This window comes from Mustela erminea, chromosome 21 (genome assembly GCF_009829155.1).
Source record: "Mustela erminea isolate mMusErm1 chromosome 21, mMusErm1.Pri, whole genome shotgun sequence".
In the NCBI taxonomy this organism is placed as follows: domain Eukaryota; kingdom Metazoa; phylum Chordata; class Mammalia; order Carnivora; family Mustelidae; genus Mustela; species Mustela erminea.
This window is the reverse complement of record NC_045634.1, coordinates 32,906,780-32,928,824: the sequence shown is the minus strand read 5'-3', so window position 1 is coordinate 32,928,824 and position 22,045 is coordinate 32,906,780. Positions and strand designations below refer to the sequence as shown.

General features: G+C 40.1%; 1 protein-coding gene across 1 annotated transcript in view; it reads right to left on the bottom strand.

The window, feature by feature from the left end:
• ASB5 (ankyrin repeat and SOCS box containing 5) overlaps positions 1-19,087 on the bottom strand; it is a 49,311-nt gene extending 30,224 nt beyond the window's left edge. The window contains exon 1 of the mRNA XM_032328948.1: positions 18,776-19,087. Coding sequence (XP_032184839.1) covers positions 18,776-18,971 — 196 coding nt within the window. The 5' untranslated portion in view covers positions 18,972-19,087. The remainder of the gene's footprint in view (positions 1-18,775) is intronic.
• Positions 19,088-22,045: the final 2,958 nt, after the last annotated feature.

Sequence of the window (22,045 nt, the reverse complement as noted above, 5' to 3'; positions counted from 1 at the left end):
TAGATTAATTTTTCCCATATTAGTTTCATACTTTGTATTTTCCGCACTGTTTCTATGTTCTTTTTCTTTAGTTATTTTGATTTGCTTAATTTTATAATTCCATTTTCCCCTATTCACCTCTGAAAGTTATATACTGTATTTTTTTTAACCCTGTGCCTGATATTTTGCTCAGACTCAGACACTAAGGAGAGCTAGGGCGCCTGGCAGGCTCAGTTGGTTAAGGGTCTGCCTGCCTCTGGCTCAGGTCATGATCCCAGGGTCCAGGGATAGAGCATCTCAGGCTCTCTGCTCAGCAGGGGGTCGCTTCTCCCTCTGCCCCTCCCCCAACTTGTGCAGGAGCTTGCATGAGCGCATGCTCTCTCTCTCTCTCTCTCTCAAAAATAAATAAAGAATAAAATCTTCAAACAGGAAAGAGAGCTAGAATAAAGTTATACCCATAATCGTGTCTGCAGAAGTGACATCTTTCAAGTATAAGTCTGGCGTGGCCCACGTCCCCTACACTGAAGCACAAATTCATTGTTATATGGAGCATCACTTGTAAACCACACTGACACCCATAGCTACTTACATCTATATCACAAAATACCAAAGTTAATACCAAAGTTAAATATTTATTGCCTGCCAATTATGACTCTGAATTATTATATATGATTTGAATCTGGAAGCTCTGTTCATAAATAAGACGTTACATCCAGTGCAGAGAAAAAAATAGTTCTCTAAAACTGGCCAGCTCAGCTACATCTCCATTGTGTCTTGCTACCATGTGAAAACAGCCAAACTGAATAGAAACTTGAGTTTAAACGACCCATGCCTCACATCAACCACCACACTCCTTGTAATTTGTGCTCTGAACCTGACTTTTCAAGAGTTTGCAGATTACCTGAATCATTCCTCAGTTCATTACCAGGAAGCATCGAGGCACATTACAGAAACTGTGCAAACATAGTAAAACACAGAAAAATCCCGAAGATGACCTTGGTACAAAATTAATAATGGTTGTTTAAACCTTTTACAGACACTTTGATGAAGACAATTGGTGGACCAGGATATAACAGGAGAAAGAAGAACAATATTGTTTGATCAGATTTTTCGGAGACAAGGTTTTTGAAAGCTGAAAAAAAAAATTCATGGTGAAAAAGAAGAACTTTCCAGAGCATCTCTCAGGAATGTGCATTCCATGTGTCGAAGAGGTAAGGAATGGACTGTTTGAGAGACTGGGTAGTTTAAATTAGTATCATGGCACCAGACACAACCACAGAATGCCAGAGCGGGCTCCCCATGCCGCCGTGTATCACCAAAGAAGCGAGTATTGGCACTGTGGACTGTCTTCCAGATAATTAAGCTAAAATATGAACTACAGCACTGATGATATGAGGAGTGCTAAAAAGAAAAAAAATGCATTTGCAGAAGTAAGTGTTCCTTCAGTAAATAGAATGCCCAGATGTCTGCCCAGTTGAAGGTGCAGGAGTTATTTATTTTTTTTTTTTAAAAGATTTTGTTTATTTGAGAGAGAGAAAGTGAGAGAGAGAGCATGAGAAGGGAAGAGGTCAGAGGGAGAAGCAGACTCCCCATGGAGCTGGGAGCCTGATGCAGGTCTTGATCCTAGTACTCTGGGATCATGACCTGAGCCAAAGGCAGTCGCTTAACCAACTGAGCCACCCAGGCACCCAGATACTGGAGTTAGTAAAAACAAAACAAAACTCAGCTACCATAACAGGAATAATAAGGAACTTCCTTAAAAATGGTAAAAGTTATTAACAATACCAAATAAACAAAAGCCTTCAAAAAACATTATACTTAATGCAGAATGTTGAAAGCTTTCCCTCTGCATTGAAAAATAAAAAATGGACACTAATTATCACCACTCCATGGAATATTACACTGAAGGTTTTAATCCATTGAATAACTGAGGAAGAAGAAATAAATAATGGTATGAAACTTGGAAAGGAAGAAACAAACTGGCGTTATTCATGGATAATATGATTTTCTATCTTAAAAAAAACCGTAGAACCTACAGATTCTTATTAGAATTAATGAGAGTTTGGCAGGTTTGCTGGGTATTAAATTAATATATGAAAATTAACTATATTTCTCTATGCCTACAACATAGAGATAGAAAATGAAATGATTTAACCAGATAGTTTTTATAGTAGCCTAAAACAATTTAACACCTAGGAATGAATTCAACAAAAATGTATAAGACCTCCTCAAAAGATAATAATAAAATCTTACTGAGAGATATTAAAGAAAACCTTTATAAATGGGAAAATATATCATGTTTATTCATTGGAAGGCAAGCACTGCAAAGATGTGAATTTTCCCTTTAATAAATGATTGATAGGTTAAATGAACTACAACAGAAAACCCAATAGGTATTTTGTGAACCATAGAAGTGGCTTCTAAAATTTGGAATTTCAAATTACTAAGCACAGCCAAAGCCACTGAGAAAATAGAACGAAGTGGGAAGGGTTGCTCTACTGAGTATCAAGATACTTGAAAGCTGCTGAAACCAACATAGTGTGGTTTAGGTCTGGAGAGATGTACCCAGTAAGAAAGCCCATAAACAGACCTTGGTATGAACAGACACTATTCTTAGGCAGAGAGCTTACCATAGTGACTATGATTTATACAATGTATGACCGACTTTCCATTAAATGGGGTGAATATAATTGGCTACCCACTTAGGAAGAAATGGGCTTATACCATTCAAAAACTCAATTGCAAGTGGATAGTTTGAAAGGAAAGCTTTAAGAAGAGAATGCAGAAAAACACTTTGATTATGTTGAAATACAGCAGGAATTTTCAAAATAAATGACACAAAAAGTATTAACCAAAATAGAAAAGATTTATACATTTGACTGTCTTTTTTTATAAAGATTGATTTATTTATTTGAGGGAGAGAGCGAGTGAGCATGTGTGTGGGGGAGTAGGGAAGAGGCAGAGGAAGAAGGAGAGAAGCCTCAAGTAGATTCCACCCTGAGCACGGAGCCAGATGCAAGGTTCAATCCCATGACCCCAGATGAGAATAAGAGTCCAATGCTTAATCAGTTGTGCCATCCAGGCACCCCTAAATTTGACTATTTTTAAATAAAGTAAACAAACAAAAACAAACAAACAAACAAAAAAAACAAAAACAAAACCCATGAAAAGTGAAAAGCCAAGCCACAAAGGATATTTGGAAGTAATATTCTTTTTTCAGTCTCCATTTAATTGTAGACTATATAGGCAACTTCTAAAATCAATGAAAAATAGGGCAGAAAACCCATTAGAAGGGAAGGCAAAATATTTGGAAGGCACCTCAAAAAATTGGAAGGTATAGATGGCCAATAAACATGAAAATAGCATTATTAGGGAAGTGAAAATGAAACCACAAGGTATCTCCACATGCCCACCAGATTAGCAAAAATTAAGAATACTGACAACACCCCATATTAGCGATAATGGGAAGCACCATGAATTCTCATACACTGTGGATCTCACTATAGATAAAATCATATTGGAAAATAGAGTAACACCAACTAAAAAAACCAAAGATACACATGCTGTATGACCTGGCAGTTCCACTTCTGGAGCTGGACTAAATTACTTGTACTAGGTGTTTCTATCAGTGTGATTCATAATTACCCCAAATTTGGAATTTACAGCACTGAACATGAATGAACTCCAGGTACACATGGATAAATCTTTCTATCACGTTGTTCACTGAGAAAAGGAAATCAGGAAAGAATATTGAGAGAATGGGTCAATTGACATAAAGTTTAAAAGCAGGCTAAACCAAAGGGTCAACTACTTGAGGTATAGTCAGGGGGATGAAACCTATACAGGCAAGAAAAAGATAACTGTAAAAGGAATCACCCTCTCTCTGGAGACAGGGAGAGGCTGTTATGGTTGGAAAGAGTGCACAGTGGAGAGGAAGAGAGAATACTCCACAGAGCACTTCTCGGGGAGGAAAGTTACCAACCATGTGCCTCCAGTGACCTTGGGTGACCCCTGGTGTGAATATATGGAAATGTGTCTCCAGGACTGCAGGGGCTGTCCTGAAATCATTGTCCTTACCTATTATTTGGTGACTCGAGCCAGTTCTGAGCAGCACAGTTGAGTTACAGTCTCCACGTTCTGCCATAGAGCCGGTGAGGTCATGGGTGGGATAAATTCACGAAAGGAACTCAGGTTCTGTGCTAAAAGCATCTCTGGTCAAAAAGGATCCACCAACAGTTAAAATAACATGGAAGAATCATGGTGCTTCAGAGCGAAGAGTGGACTTAGATGCCATCTGCTTCAGTGATTTACGTATGGTTGCAGAGAGCCCTGGGAGTTCAGCCGAGCTGCCTTGGAGCGTGCCAGCTAGCGTGGGGCTCTGCCTTCAAACAGAGTGGTTGCCACTCTTATCAACCTCACAAATTGAGCTTCCAGATCATTAAAAAAAAAGTCAACAGCTTAAAAAAAAAAAAGGTTCAGAACCCACTGATCTTGTCTAACGTCTTCATTTTGCAGATAAAGAAACTGAAGTTGCTAGAGGGTGGGTGGCATCCCCAGAGTCACCCAGAGTGTTACCAGCAAAGCAAGACTGGAACAAGATTGTCAGTTCCTGACCTGTTCGGTTTCCAATGTACCCTATTGCTACTTAACACCACCGGCAGACAAATCTAAACCAGTGAACATAAAATAAGGAAGGCAAGGGACACCTGGGTGGCTCAGTTGGCTGGGTTTCCAACTCTTCATTTTGGCTCTGGTTGTGATCTTGGGGTCATGGGATCGAGCCCCGCATGGGGCTCCATGCTCAGTGTGGAGTCTGCTTGAGATTCTTTCTCCCTCTGCTCCTCCCCACCCCCCCCGTCCCATTCTCTCTCTAAGTAAATAAAATCTTAAAAAAAAAATAAGGAAGGCAAAAAACAGATTTTAACAACTTATAGTACCTACGTCATAAGCTTTTTTGTTAGGGTGAAATGAGTTTATGATCATACATGTTTAGAATGGTCCCTGGCGCACAGCTAAGAACTAGGTAGGTGTTCGGTATCTTATTCTCATAAAACGACACTTTCCACCTCCTGCCTTCTCTTCACCCACTTGGTTGTGGTGTTCTATCTCTACCAGCTGCCTGCTTGAAATTTAAACGAGGTCCACAAATCCCTACAAGGGATGAAATCAGCAACCTGTGTTCTCTGGTCTGAGCACAACAGCTGCCGGGAAGAAGATCTGATACACGATGCTACAACAAGGGCTTAGTGTAAGAATGATTTTACACATACCTCCTCTCTTCCCCATAGTTCTAGCCACAAATAGTTGTGTCCCTGGGAACCATATGCTCATGGAAGGTTGAGGCCCTGACGGCAGCTAAGGTGTTTTCTGTTGATCCTGACCAGAAGGGTGTACTGACCTTTGTTTCTGCCACATTGAAGGTACTCACAGAATTGGGTCTCAGAGCAGAAAGGAGAGGAAGTCTGGAGACCCGGGTGCGCTGGCTTCTGCTGCAGCTTGCCAAGCCACGGCGGCGCCACGTACGTACACCGTCGTGGGCCCGCTCCGGGGTCCTGGGGGCAGGCTATCCTTGCACAACTGTCCCCAGACGGGAGTCCTACCCGCTGCTGTGGGTGGCTACTACTCTTTCTTGCCTGTGTGTTACCTTTAACTACAGAAGATTCTGGACATGGACACAAACCAAATTCCCCTCTGTGATCCTTTCGCCACCCGTGTATGAAGAAGCCAGTTGTGTGCATAGGCAAAAGCAAGATTTTTTTTTTTAAAGATTTACATTTTATTTGGAAGAGAGAATAGGTATAGATGGAGAGTAAAAGGGAGAAGCAGACCCCCCTCTGAACTCAGAGCCCAGTGGAGGGCTTGATTCCAAGACCTTGAGATCGTGACCTGAGCTGAAGGCAGATTTTTATATATATAATATATATTATACTATATATAATATAAATTTTAAATATAAATATATATATTTTTTTATTTTTTAAATCGTGATTTTGCCAGGGCACCTGGGTGGCTCACCCGGTGTGTGTGTGTGTGTGTGTGTGTATAAAAATCATTCCTACCACTTTGCTATCTAAAACAGATACTAAAGATTTTGGGGCACAGGCTCGAAGGGTGAAGAGCTGAAGTCCAGAGGTATTGTTTACAGCAGGTAGTCATTCTGAGTTTTCTATCAGCCAAACCCCTTCTTGTAACAGCTTCTAGCACTTGACAATTTTCTGACTTGCTTTAGAGGAAGAAGAGCAGTCTCCTCTAAAGAGTTCTATATATGGCATGTGGGGTGTGTTCTGTATGCTGTATACACTTTGAAGGGCCATGATGAGCATTCAGCTTAAGGTGAACAAAGAACGAACATTTAGTGATATTTGAAGTTTGGCTCAGAAAGTCTAACATTTTAAGAATAAAAATGTATTCACTTAAAATGAGAAATCAAAAAGCAGACAAGTAGCATCCCTCACCAAAAGGCAAAACCTTTGAGTTTATATGAGTTGAATAAGATACTGGAAAACATTAACAGCCATTAACGGATTCCAGTCAACAAGAGGTATGATGGGGTTGTTTTATTTGAGGAAGCGGGGTCATGCCAGTCCATGAGGTTAAAAGGAATCAGGGAAAAGGGATTAAAAAGTCTGATTAAAAAGGTGGAGCGGAGGGCATTAATATAGATTTGACTTCTGGACAGTATTGATTTTCTGTCTTCATTTTCCTTTAAGAATTAACTCCCTGAGCCTCTCCATGAACGTTCACTCTGTCTATGTGTGGGTCCACACTGCTGGGCGAGGCATGAGCAGGATAGGAGAAGTGCTGTGTTGAAAGTGGTGATAAAATCCGTGGGCTTAAGTTTGAATCCCTTTCTTTTCCCTTTTTTCCTCCTTCCTTTGTTTCTAACCTCCTTGATTATTTGGTAGGTCTCTGTGCTAGGTGAGCTCTGAGGATGAGGCAAAGCCCTGCGTTCACGCATGCGTGGGGCACCGGGAGGTGGGGGTTGTGGGTGTGGTGGGGAGGGGGCGTGGCGGGGGCTGGGAGCAGCCCAGAAAATGCAAAGGGATTCTGTGTCTGACTGGGATTATTGCAAAGTCCGCGAAAGATGGACTGCAGCCCGAAAAAGAGCTGGCCCTGGAAGAAGGACACTGCTAGCTTCATAATGTGAACTAAAAAAACACATCCCACAAATGGTCAGGTTGAGTGATGTCAGAAGCAACGCCAGAATACCTGGACTCCTGTTTCGACTTTCCTCTAAGGAGATCGGTAACCTTGAGCAAGTTGCGCTACATTTGAAATTGTTTCCTTCTTTGTAAAAGAAGCATTAATACCTTTGACTTTGTAGGGAACAATTATGAGGATGAAAAGGGATAGAATGTATGGAAAGACTTTGTGAATTACACGAGAAATATGACATACTGCCCTCAGAAAGTGTGAGGTGGGTCTTGTAGTGTCATAGCTAGGGATAGAAGAGGTCCAGAGACATGCTGAGCACCCCTATTAAGTCCAATTATAGGGAATTTGGAAAACAAATTCACTTTTTTCCTTTTCTCATCTTCTCCTCCTACAGTATTAACCACATAATATTTACTAGGAAATCATCTCAATTTCAGAAAATGTAAGATATGAAAATTTTATATTTAGAAAAATAGTTTATTTCCCAAGGGACTCTTTTTTTAAAAAAAAAACATATAATGTATTATTTGCGTCAGGGGTACAGTCTGTGAATCATCAGTCTTACACAATTCACAGCACTCACCACAATACATACCTTCCCAATGTCCATCCCCCAACCAACCCTATCTCTCCCTTCCCCCCACCCCCAGCAACCCCAAAGGGACTCTTTTACATGACACATTTACATGGGATGACAAAAATAAAAATCCAGTAATTTCCTAAAACTGTCCTGCACACAACTTTTAAGCAAAGCTCTGCTTGTACTCCAGTATAGTACATTTGATGGATGTTTTACCAAGTTTTAAACATAGCTTTAAAAGCACCGAGGATGAAGCCTTTGGGAACAATAACGTTTCTGCTGGAATATTAAAATTCTGATATTACAACATGGAGCTGATTCCTATCATCTCCTAAAACAAATGGCCAGTATTGCATCAGCTTCATTGTTCCTCAGTGGCCCAAGGCAGACCAGGCTAGCTTGAGCTACCTCAGGAAAATGTGGGAGTTGCTGTGTTACTCCCCAGTTAGTGAAGTTGTGGTTAGACTTTCCATTGTGAGAAAGTGCTTTGTCCGTTATCATATTCCTACCTCGGACCTTGCAGCTAACAGCCTGAGTATTCCCATGGCTTGGATCGTCACCTTGTTCCCCGGTGGTAACATACGTAGCATGGAAGCTCTTGGGGGGATATTTTGCCAACTTGTGCACAGGGCCCCAGACCATTTAAAATGGTCTGAAGTTATTCAGTGATCCTATGAAATAATCCTGCATTTTTATTTCCAGATCAAATCTGCTTTTTTTTTTTTAAGGCTTTTCTCCTTTCTCATAAGAAAAAATTTTTTTTCGTAAGATAGGTCCAGTGAAAAATTATGTTTTGCTTGCTTCCTGGAGAGACCAGCTGGCGGAGAGAAACAGAGAAAATAAAGGAAAAAAGCCAACTCCCTGCCTTGTGCTGACTCAGCCCTTCACTGCTCCTGTTGTTAGGACTGGGTTTTGTCTTCCCTTTTCAGCTGCCAGGGATGAAGAGGAGAGAAAATAAAAGGGCAAGAAGGCTTGGCAGAGGAAGTTAATATCCGGTGCTTTGGTATTTTGGAGATGAAGCGGTGTCAGCTCTTTGTAAGGTACTCACCGCGGAAGAGTGAAGAGAAATTTGCTCCTGTATTAGTAACGTGCCATTACGCTGTCATGGTAATGCCTTTCCAGAAAAAACTGGTTATACTACAGTATAACCTGACTAGGTATTTGGCCCTGAAAAACATTCCCTTCCAAAGGATTTCTGCCCGAAGGGTTCTTTGACAGAATAAGATGGTAGAAGAAATACCTGCAAGTAATTTTAAAACTGTCAGCTCTGAACTCGCCTTTAGGTCCTGGCCACACACCAGGCCAGTCCTCTGCCTTGCTCTGCTCCAGTTCCATGTGATAGCTCGGAAACACTCAACCTTTCTGAACTTCACTTGGTTACTCTTAAATAAACACATAAAGAGGGCCAAACACTTAAGTTCTGAAACCTCCCCGAATCGCTAACATGATGCGGAGAAGAAAACTTAGTTGCTTAGTGAAAATGTCCTAGCATCATCCTGTGCTTACAGCAGCTCTAGCAAACACAGTGTATGATAATTGCACCGTCCTTTTTTATCCATGTTTCTCTGAGTACTCAATCGTAGGCAGTTTAGTACTGTTTTTGAAGAAATTTAAAGCATAATATAAAGAGCTCACTTTTATGGAGTAACTGTATTCCAAGGCACTGTGACAAATGGTAATTTGTCTATCAAATTGACTTGACAAAAGTAATTAAAATCTATCTCCTAGAAACTTTATAATAGCCCCCTGAAATAAATATCGTTATCTCCATTTTAATAATGAAGAAACTGAGGGCTGCAGACTTCAGACAATTTTCCTAGGATCTCACAGCTGGAAGGTGCTAGAAACATGACAGAATAATTTATGCATGCCTAAATCACTGGCATCTGCAACGTGACTTGAAACTCTATTTTCCCCTAGATTAAGGTATTTTATACATTCCGAAAGTATTTGCTGAGTTCCTCCAATTTCCAAGGCATTATTTTTCTTCGTGCCATTGGCAGCTATTTCAAGGTCCCAGTGACTTTTTGCTTAGTAAATTATAATTTCCTTCTGGAGAAGGAAATTATAATTTACTAAGCAAAAAGTAGTTTTCCCCTGCAGCTTTCCCCTGCAAACTGGTTACAATTCGGTCTCCAAGTATTTGGCAAGAATCCTTTTTGCCTCTTGAGCCTTATGTTAATTACAAACTTATTTTTCCCTTCATTCTAGTTAAATCCTTTGTCTTTCAAACACCTTATTTTTTTTTTAATAAATAAAATATTTGTTATAATGCTATAGAACCGGGTTTGTGGTCGAATTTGTATGCTACTTAAAATTAACCTTTAGGGGCACCTGGGTGGCTCAGTGGGTTAAAGCCTCTGCCTTTGGCTCAGGTCATGATCCCAGGGTCCTGGGATCGAGCCCCGCATCGGGCTCTCTGCTCGGCAAGGAGCCTGCTTCCTCCTCTCTCTGCCTGCCTCTCTGCCTACTTGTTATCTCTGTCTGTCAAATAAATAAATAAAATCTTTTAAAAAAATTAACCTTTAAATGGTTATCAAAATATCATTGAATCAAGCTTTCATAAATAAAATTCTTTTTAAAACTATTACGACCTCCAGAGGGCCCTAAAGATTGAGTTTATTTAAGCAGATTCCCCTTGCACATTTTGGAAGGTCATGCCAATTAGGTGCTCAAGTATTGTTCCAGGACTTAATATCACTGTGTAGGAGGTAGTCCCTCCAATCCAAATCACTCTTGTTCTGTTGCTTTCTTGGGCTAACGGTGCGTAAGCCATAAAACTTGGCAGCTAAACTAGATTTTCCTAGATGAGCAGCTTCGTCATAGCTACAGGGAATGGAGAGAGCGATGTGTACATTTTTGTTTCGCTTCCTTTCTTTTACTTCTTGGAGAGTCACTGTGAAGAAATAGCCATTCCTTCCCAGACTCAATAGATCTGTGATTCTGTGCATTTCAGCTCTGAAGAAACTAGCACTTTCTCCTTTTCCTATTTACCCATTCTGGGTGGTGGCTCGAGAGGGAAAGAAGACACCAGGCTTCCAAATTCAGAAATGCATTTGGTGCATCAGTTCACACTAAACCTTACCTACTCCTTGTGCTTGATGGATTATAGGAATCCTCGTTTCTCTAGTGAATGAGGTCGTTTGGAAAACAGAAGGAGCTCATAAATCTCCTCAGTGGTTAATCAAAGATGTGTTTGGTACTTCAGAGGGCTTCTGTCCCCCAGAGTCACAGCCTACCCAACTCCATCAGCTCCTGAGGAACTCTGCAGCATTATGAGGGCGAAGAGCCGATTTCAACAGACAGGCCTTAAAGTTCATTGTATCACGGTCTGTTTCCATTTAAATCAAGCCACACACTTGATGACTGAGAGGAGCCAGTGTTTCTATTTAAGAACGTGAATGGCCTTTTGGTTTTATGTTCCAGTTTGCTTGTCCCCTGTCCATAGTTTACGGCACTAAGCCTTCTGGAAAGAGTGTATGTATTTCTGAATGTTTCTATTTTGCTCTTTAGGTGATGGTGGCATGGAAATTTTAGTTGCCCTCATGGAGACAGAATGGCCTCGTGCCATAGTCTCGCACATTCCTGACGGGCCCAAAATGCTTACTGTTGTTCCCATCCCTAGGAGAGAATGTTGAAAGGCTGTTCCTGTTGTGACTCATTTTATAAGGGGGTTGGTTCTGTAAAGATGCACGTAACTTGCATCATATTTTCAACACACTGAGAGCATTTGTGTTTAAACACCATTTCATCCTTTTCTTTAAAGAAAAATTTCTCGGAAAGTCCAACTTCTGGAACTTCACCACAGTAGAGCTATCCTGTTTAGAAAAGAGGAAGGGGCCCACGGGAACCTTGTCCCTGCATGCCACCCTAGCCTCTCAATCCCACGGGCTTTTCTAGAAAACTCCTAAATCTACTTAGAAGGCAGATTTTTAAAAACCCGTGCCACAGTAACCAATGGAGAATTATAAGACTAAGAAATGAAATTATAAGGAAAAAATCATTCTAATATATGGTCTCCCCCAATTTAATTTCCCAGAGTGGACTTGTTTAAACACAGGCCACTTGGAATTGCTAACAATTTAACAATTTATGTGGCTCTCCTTCCCTGATCTGATATCCTTTGGGCATTTGGAGTCTAAAGAGCCAATGGTCTCCTTTGTAGTACCGCTGAGAGAAGCCTGGAAAGAAGGAATGATTTGTTCTTCCTGCAGCTGGTAGAGAAGAAATGCCAAAAGGTCTACAGAGTCCTTAAGCAAACTATTCTTTCATTTTTTTTTTCTTTTCTTTCTTTGCTCCTTTCTTTCTTCTTCTTCCTTTTTTTTTTTTTTTTTTTTTAAGGATTTGAGGGTGGTTTCAAAGCAAGAGGTGTTCGAAATACTCCACCGCTTTCCGTGACATGGTTTGTCTGTTACTGGGGGCACACTTGACTCTCTTCTGCTCCGGTTGGGAAATGAGCCGAGCGGGCTGAGATCACTGCAGCAGTCCACACAATGCCATCGAGGCACTCTGAGGACTTGAGCTGTTGAGCCCACGTCGAGGGGGTGTTTTGTCTTCTCTGAGATGCAGCTCATGAAATATGTGTACTTCACGTGTCCTGACCTATTACCTCATCACACCAGAGAGTCTGCAAAACACCCCCATGGTAGTTATTTCCAGCATTACGTAGTGGTTCCTTTTGTGTAGCCTGAATCTAGTGAAGGCAGCAGAAAGCTCTTAATAGAACAATTTCCTTTTGGATGTGTGATTGAGAAGATGTGTATTTATTTTTCACGTTGGCACCGACAATCCAGCTATCCTTATCTAATATTTATACATCAGTCTTTGCTCCCCAACGATCCAAGCTTGTTCAGTTCGACATTCTAAACTTCCTCTTTGCCCTTATATTCAGTTTGCTTTCACCTCTGCTTGTACATAACGAGATAACTTCTGCCTCGGAAATTTTATCTCAAGCCCCACCTTCTTGATGAAGCTCCAGATACTCTCAATGGCCTTCTTTAGAAAACAGTCATTACAGAACTTAACTGTTTTCATTTAGCACCGTATGAATTTCTGCTTGCTTGCTGTTCGGCTGTTTCACATGGGCACAGTTCAGCCCCACTTAAGCACACTTGCTTTGGCTCAAAAGGAGAGTCATGTAGTACCTGTGATAATATACAGATCTCTCCATATGTAAACCCACACATACACACACATATGCATTCATCTGTCTGCATGTAGCACATAACATTGAACCAGGAATAGAATAGGTGTCCAAGTACTGAGCTGAATTAAATTCAGAATTGTATCAGTTATATCAATTAATGCGAAAACTCTTATTTCAATAAATTACCATTGTCTAAAAGATACAGGAAATTGAAAAGCAGAAGGTCCAGACTTAGTTTTCACTTTTTAACTATTCTTATTATCTTAAAACTATAGAATTGATTATAACAGTGCCTCCTAGCAATATATGCAAAATCTGTTTTTGAAATTTTTTCCCAAAATACCTGTTATCCTACAAATACCATAGTGGATAAGTAATTAATATGCTTTATTTTTTTCCTAAAAATACATTCTTTTAAAATAAAACTCTGAGCTTTTACATAAAAACTTAGGCAGAAGAAATGTGAGTCAGAAATAATAATAATAATAATAGAGATGAAAAAGCGAATGGGACAGTGAAAGTGGAGAATTGGGAAGGTTTTGAGCATTATGAAGAAGGAGACATGCACGATTACAGGAGAGAATATGCATATTGCCAGTAAAACTTATTTTTCACGACATGTCCTGGGCAGATCTATTCTTATCCCTATACTCTCACCTCTGTGCTCACAGCATATTTAGCCTTGTAAAATGGCACTTTGCATGTTTTTAAACTACTCAGTTATCTGTCTCCCACTAGATGATATACACCTTTAGGAAAGGGATTATGGTTCGTTTGTGTATTTTTTCCTTAATGCCCAGCATAGAGCCTGTGACATATAATACACACAAGTCAACAGTTTAAGTAATAAAGGAGCAAATAATGGAATGACATAAGGAAAGGAGAGAGAGACAAAAGGCATGAGAAGACTATTCCCAGGAAAACTGACCCCTCACAAGTTATCAGTATCCCAAGTTCTTTAATTCTAAAAAGTCATTCATTTCTCCAAATATAGAGGAAGAGGAAAGATATTAATGTTAGAAATGTGACAGTCTTCTGTGAACTTGGAACTTTGTTCCCACATTCCATCTTTAATTCACAGGATTATAATGGTCTCTTCCAAAAAAAGTGCTCTGACATTTCCAGAAAAATAGAGCTTGGGCAAAATGAAAATAGCTTAAAATTTTTTTTTGGTAACATTTTCCATTATAATGTCCTGCCTTTTGTCATAGAAGAACAGTCCTATTGGCTCAAGTTATTCTTAGAGAGAGATCCACCTAAGTATGGAAAATGTGTCCAAAGCTCTCACATTGTCAAGGTATTTTTATACCTTTATATAATGAACACTGTGAAAGAAGTCATCCTACAGATTTGCCTCTTGCAGTTTTTCACTGCTGAGATTCTGAGACACGTTCCTAACATAACTAACCCCAACACAGTCAACACCAGGCATCAAAAACTACATGGCTCCTCGGTACAGGCAAACATGATCACTGCCGCTGTGGTTGACATCTGATGCAAAGCTAAATTCCTAAAGCTGTTTTCAAACCGGAGATGGGCTTTTTTGATGGAGAAAACCATGAATGACATTATATAAAATTCTAACTGCTTTTCCCATCCAGTTTACCCTATTCTCCAAAATGGCCAGCACATTGGCCATTGAGCTTGTGGTAGCAGGTTTACACTGTAGCCTATTTTCAAATGTCAACAAGAGACACGTCAAAAAACAAAACAAAACAAAAACATGCTTAATGGTAACCCCCAAACCAAATTTATGAAATCACAAAGACAGAGTCTCTCAGATGATTGCACATGCATTCTGTAATTCTATATAAAGTCCCAACTGTGAAAGGAGTGCCTGAAGAGTTCTGGATGTCACAAGGATTGTGACATTATGAGAGACATTGTGACATGTCTCTCACAGAGAGACATTACTTTGATGAATTTTCCACAGTGTCAAATCTGGTCTGTGGTCTTGGAGACTCAGAAACCCGATCTGTCAGCAAAGCTGGAACAAATTCACACGTCAGAGGTGGACTTACAACTCGGAGAACACAGAACACTACCGAAGAGTGATAACAAGATGTAAATACATTAATTTACAAGAAGCTTAAATGTCACACGGACTCCCCCGCTCCTGGGGGCCAGCCAGCTCGTTCCCTTTCTGGGGACAGGGCCACAGGAAATGCCAAATCCTAAACAGAAGGTTAGTTGGTGATGAAAAAGTGGAACAAAAGGAAGACAGAAATAAGTCAAATGTGAGACTAGAATGCAGATCCTAGTTTTATTACCTTCCGAGTTACCCCGATGTTTCACACTGGGGGAAGGCAAGTCTGAAGACTCACGGAGCAGCGAAGGGTCCAGCCCCCTCTGTGGCCTGGGTGGACGCTGAGGGCTCACCTGCGCCTGCATGGCTGATCAGTCCCTCTGCTGATAGACCTATTTTTCTTCTTGGTTTGTCCACATCTAACTCTGGGAGACAAGAAGCTCCCCTAAAGTAACATCTGCTCTCTGCCAATGCCATTTAAAGGTATCATCAGATTCATTCTTTCTTCTTTTCATTTTGTTTTTTAAGATTTTATTTATTTGAAAGAGAGAGCACGAGCAGGGGTGTAGAGGCAGAGGAGAAACAGGCTCCCCTCTGAGCAGAGACCCAGACGTGGGCCTCAGTCCCAGGACCCCAGGATCACAACATGACCCAAAGGCAGGTGCTTAACCAACTGAGCCACCCAGGCGCCCAGGACAACATTATTACTCTTAACAGAAGAGAATTGGTGCCTCTTGACGTGTCCTTGGGGCATTAGTAGTTCGTGACTTCGTCTCAGCTCTTAGAATGATTTCATAAAATCTATGTAACCCCCCACCCCAGATCTTTATCATCTGTCTATACTGTTTGATACCACAGCTGAAGACACTTTTCAGCTCCTGTTAGCCTCCCTGTTAGTCTCAAAGTATAGTGCTAGCTTTAAAAATAGACTAGTGCTCTGATATTTTAAAGATTGTAAGCAGGATGTTTAACAGCAAGGACTACAGGAAGCAGGTACAGAGAAAAGTCGTGATAAATTGTGTGATGGCAGAGTTGATAAAAGTCTTCCGTTTCAAACACGAAGAGGCAGATTTTTAAGTTTTACTGGCCTTTCAAGAAGATCAAGCAGGAAATAATCTTAAACTACTTTAGTCGCCATTTAACTTCCAGCAGCCTTGGGTAACCACACCTTGGTCTCAAGTCTGACTAGAAAGTACTTGAAGAAAAAAACAAAAAACCCTTCCCTGTGTTGCTCCAGTAGGATGAGCTCATTTGCAATAGCATCTAGTAAGAGAGGGTTTCTTTTACTTCATACCAAAGTACTATGACATGGGGAGGACATCCAGAATGTTGTCAACAGGGTCCTCTCTGGTTTGAGAGACATGAAAATACACACATCGTCTCCTATATCATGGAATTTGGCAACTCCTCGTCAGAAATGTTGGGGAACAATCTGGCTAAGTCTTAAAAGTAGGAATGAGAAGCCTAATTCAAAGTGGAATGAAGGTGATAATCTTTCCTAGGAAGGAGGAAATTGCTAGGTTAAACAAAGATAATTAAGCCTGATTGGTTAATTATACAAATACAAACAAAATAAAAATAGTTTCGTTGTAGTAAATAAAAGGAAGAGCTATGTCAAAATGAAAAAATAATTTCTTAGGCAAAGAAGAATTAACTCTTAGAGGTAGGAGATCAAGAATGAGTTTGTAAAAAAACACAAAACAAAACAAAACAAAAATCGGTTTGTTAGGTACCTGATTGTTCTCCTAATATTACAATAAAATTGGAGCCAAGTTATGCTTGCATTGAATAAAAATTATATATTCTATTTAATCTATAGATTAATACAAGATGTGAGAAAGAAAAATTTTATTAAATTGATATAATACTAACACAACACAAAAAAATTTTTAAGAACCTATGTTCCCAATTTATATTTCTAGGAAAAGTATTTTTCCATTAGTAAGTATTGATTTTTTTCTTTTCTTTTTGGGACATCCTAGAGTTCTAATATATCTTAACAAACATAGACTCATGAAGCTAAATGAACATGGGAGCCATTTCATATATTCCTGTGGCTTCCAGTGAAAGTGCACTGAGATCAGATTCAACAGAGGACAATTGTCTTTTGTTACTTATGAATATGTACAAAAAGGAGCTTCTGCAGCTTTCTCAAATATGCTTGCCATAGGGTGCCTGGGTGGCTCAGTTAAGTGTCTGCCTTCAGCTCAGGTCATGATCATGGGGTCCTAGGATTGAGTCCCACGTCAGGCTCCCTGCTCTGCAGGGAATCTGCTTCTTTGGCCCTCTCACTGGTTCTCTCAATCTCTCTCTCTCTCAAATAAATAAAATCTTAAAAAGTAAATAGATAAAATGCTTGCCACTCCACAAAACATGTAGATTTTTAGCAAATATTTCATGTTTTTATGTATGGCAGTTCTCATAATAGGTAGACAAGAAATTTGACGATGAAATAATGAATAAATCTCATCACCTTATGATCAATTTCAAATTATATCTAGAAATATTGGGGTTTTTTTTAATTTGTTTTACAATCAAGTTTCCTGTGTTTGCTGTTTCTGAAACAAAATATTCTACTTACAACTATAGTGTGTGCCACGTTTGAATAGTGACGGCCATTCTAAAGCAGGGTGTGAAGTAAAGGATTACATATTGCCTGTTTCCTGTAGACCCTTTCTTGAGAGTTTCATACTGGCATTTAGATTTTCCTCGCTTTGAATGAGTACATAAATTCCTCACTTTGCATAAGAACTCTCTTCCTCCAGGGGCAAAAAATGGACTTACTATCCACCTCACATACCAAAAAAGATTTTCTACCTTCATTCAGCTTTCCAAAAAAGATTTTCTGCCTTCATTCAGCTTTGCATGTACCTTAACCTAGATTCTAAAATGAATTATTCCACAAACCAAAAAGGCAGAAGAATAGATTCTAACAAGGCAAGCTTTCCAGTCTAAATGCTCTTTTAAAAAAATTATGTTCTCTAATTCCATGATAGTATATTTTGACTCTGAAATTTGAAGTTATTTTAGAAGCATTTGGGCTCATACTCGTTTGCTGATGTTCAAACCAGCAATTAATCCAAAGGCTGTAAGAAATTAAAGTGTTACCTTAAAGGTCACTGTAACAGTTGTTTTTATTGTACAGAATACCAGTCCAATAGAATATAAATGATTTTATAACCTTTTTTTTTTTTTTGATTTTATAACCTTTAAAGTCTGTGGTTAACATGACTGTTTCTCATTTGCTGTCATACTTCAATTTCTTCTAAGAAACATGGATTGATGTACCTTGCTGCCCACATCAAGTGTGTTCATTGATGTTCCTATTCTATTATAGTCAACTTTTTACAAGTTGAGCAAAGCAATGACAATTCCATCCAGGAGAACTCATGACATAAATCTCAGTATTCGACACGCCGTGTTTTATTTTTTAATCCTGGCCAAATAAAAGGTGTGAAAAACAAGTACAACCTTCAGATATTCTCATTAATAATAATTGTTTTACATATGACGAAAGAGCCAGTTTGAGAATCATAAAAGTCTAGGTCCATGTTAAAGGACAGCTGAAGTGCAGTCAGTAATGGAAGCCTCTAAAATTATAGCTTGGCCAATGCAATGTTTAAAGTTTTAAAATACTTTTCTCCATGGGAGGTTTCCACTACTCTATTTTGCAATGATACCTTGGATTTCATTAACCCAGACCTTTACCCAGCAAGATGACTTTCTTTTTTATGAAGCCGTGAAATTTACAAATGTTTTTCTAAGGGAACGTTCGGGGCATATTCACTTGGAAGCAGCCCGTAGAGAAAACATGCGATGTTTTCGTGGGCTGTGGCTGGAGCAGTAGTCAGACGCCACGTGAAGCAAGAGAGCATTACCATAAACATACCTTGTCCTTGGGTTACTCCATAAAATTCAGCTGCTATCCTGGCTGCTTCCTTGCGGTTGCCTTTCACGATGTAGAAGTGACTGAGGATGGCAAGGCTGATTTTCACAAAAAGCTTGAAACAGAAGAGTGAAAGGATCGTGAAGTAGACATTAGATAACTGTTGAGCAAACGGCCGGCTTTCTTCTAACACCGACATTGCTGCACCAGAGCGTGCGGGTGTCTCCGCTCTGAGCCAAGTCTCAGATGTGCCTGGCTCTCCTTTGGGAGGCTCCTGAACAGCTGGTCCTGAGGGGGGAAAATGTCAGCTGGTCATGATGCCCTGAGCTCAGAATATTTATACCGTCCATAAAAGTTCTCCGCAGACTGCCATTGGTCTGACGATGTTCCCTGGAAGCAGCTGCAACACGTGCTCGGCTGCCAAGGCTCCTGACTTTCCATTCTCAATAGAAAATGACACCCCCCCCCGCCCCGCCTCTCTGCTCCGAATTTCAAGACCCAGATATTGAGAGTCATAAACAAATGATTTCCTCTCTCGGCTTCTAATTATCACAAATACTTTGAAGACTGTCTATGGGGTTCCAGTTGTTAATGTCAATGATTTTCATAACGTTGGGTAAAATTCAGTCCATCACTTCAAGCCTTTAAAGTGGCCTATTTGTAGACCGTGAGCTAAATCATCAAATAGTCCATGACTGGATAATCTTAATGACTAACTCATGAATTAGCAAATTACGTTGCTTTTACTGTTATCAGGGCAAAAAAATTTTTCTTCTAAATGGATAGCTGGGACAGCCACAGAATAATAATTTTAGACTGTTCATTCCTCTTGTGAACACTTTTTAAGCGCTCACCAGGTGTCAGATATTTTGCCAGGTGATGGTGAGACAAAGAATGTGGTGTCCCTGCCACAAGGAACCAGAGTCTAGAGGAGGAAACAGATACCAGATACATCCAGGTGAGGACAGTACCATGGGAGCACAGAGAGGAAGGGCTTGATCCTCACTGGAAGGAGTCAGAAAAGACATCCAGGAAGAGGTGGCATATTCAGAGAATTATCAGATAAGCAGGAATGTTTTATGTAATCTGTCCAAAACCAAGCAAAACAATATACTTTTTAGGCCCGAAGCCTTTAACCCTAATTTGGTTTAATTTGTGAATGAATGTGTTTATGAGGACATCCTTAGGCAAGCAATGTGCATATATTCATTTATATTTAGGCAAGTTATAGATTTTTTATTTTTTATTTAAATTCAATTAATCAACATAGAATACATCATTATTTTCAGATGTAGTGTTCAATAATTCATCAGTTGCATATAACATCCAGTGCTCATTACATTAAGTGCCCTGCTTAATGCCCATCACCCAGTTACCCCATCCCCCCACACACCCCCCACGCACCCCCACAGTAACCCTCAGTCTGTTTCCTATAGTAAGAGTCTATTCTGATTTTTCCCCACTCTGATGACTTCCCGTTCAGTTTTCCCTCCCTTCCCCTATGATCCTCTGCTGTTTCTTATATTCCACATATGGGTGAAATCATATGATAATTGTCTTTCTCTGATTGACCTATTTCACTCAGCATGATACCCTCTAGTTCCATCCATGTTGATGTAAGTAGTGAGTATTAATCTTTTCCGATGGCTGAGTATGTATATACCACGTCTTCTTTATCCATTTATCTGTCAGTGGACATCTCAGCTCTTTCCATAGTTTGGCTTTTGTGGACATTGGGGTGCACATACTCCTTCAGATCACTACATTTGTATCTTTTGTATCCTAGTAGTGTAATTGCTGGTTTGCCCGGTAGCTCTATTTTTAACATCTTAGGAACCTCCCTACTGTTTTCCAGAGTGGCTGTACCAGCTTAGGCAAGCTATATTTTTAAGAGAGAAATAAAGCAAATTGTTAAGAAGAATAATTTATAAAGACAATATTTTGGCACTTAAGCCAAAATCAAATGCCAAGACAAAAAATGGCATATTATAGAGGGAGTTTATTCATACGGTTTTATGACCAGGTTTGGGGTCTGTTGTGTATGGCTTCCCAATCCTTCTGACAAGCTCCAAAATAATAAATATTAACCTAGACTTCGGAAAGTAGAGGTGGCTCAATATGATAAAAGAGCACATCGATGGTGGGACACACCGGTATATCCGCCCTGGTATATGTTTTTTATGCTGTTCGTCTTAGCTGAGTGGAGCGATTTACATGAAACATTACTAAGACAGAGGGGACATTGATGTAAAAGAAATGTGTTCAATGAAGCAGGTTTTTTCCTTCCCCAGTGAGTCAGTGGCTCCCGGAAAAATAAATGAGGTCAATATATTAGAAAGAAACTGCCGAGCTCTCTATGAAAATGGCCAGTGGGATGGTTTTCACAGTCAGAACTAGACCTTGTGAGTGGCCAGTACTCGGACTGGGCATGTGCACTCCGGGAATCCATGACAGTGAACCTCGAGGTACAGAAGGGAAAGGAACGAGCCGTTCCTCTCTCTCCCCAGTAGTGAGACTGTGTCCGTGAAGTACTGACAGGACAGTCCCCTTGCAGTTAGTCTTCCCTCTGGCACCGGCGCTCAGGCCGGAGCCCCCACTGGCATAGCCCGACCTCCAACAGCTGCGCCATCACAATGCTCTGAGTCACTGGCCTGACTTCCACGTCAGCGCTTTAGAATCAGAAGTAAAACCCGCCCGAGTGTGCGGCTAGGGTTTCACTCCTTCACTCCAGTAAGTGCTATTATAAATAATTCCCTCCACATCAGCTAATCAGGGCCTGGATACTTTCAGGTTGAGGAATACATTTATTTCCATAAGGCTGCGATCACTGGGGCACCAGTTTAAAGTCCTGTGGTTTTACCAGGAGAAAATCACCCCTGCCCAATATTTGGCTTTGATGTCAACATGCCAGGTTTTATTTGTAGGAGTTCCTTGATCTCTACCTCTGTTTTCTGTGTTGGTAGATCTCCTCCCTTGGCAATGTTCACCATCTCCAGTCACAGTGAAAATTAAGGCTAAATAAAATAACTCAAAGTAAGTGAAATCATCGAATAGAAACTAGATGTATTTTTCACATTACAGACCCTTGTAAATAACACCAGAAGTAACTTGAGTAATATTTAAAAGACACATGAAAAGTATTGTGAGCCTGTTTTCCCCGGCATTAGCATTTTCTTAAAAAATAAAATATCGATGAGTAACTTAAGTGATTTATTGAGATGATGTGGTAGGTAGCCAGTCCATCCTGTTTTAATCTTGTGAGTTTCAGTCAAT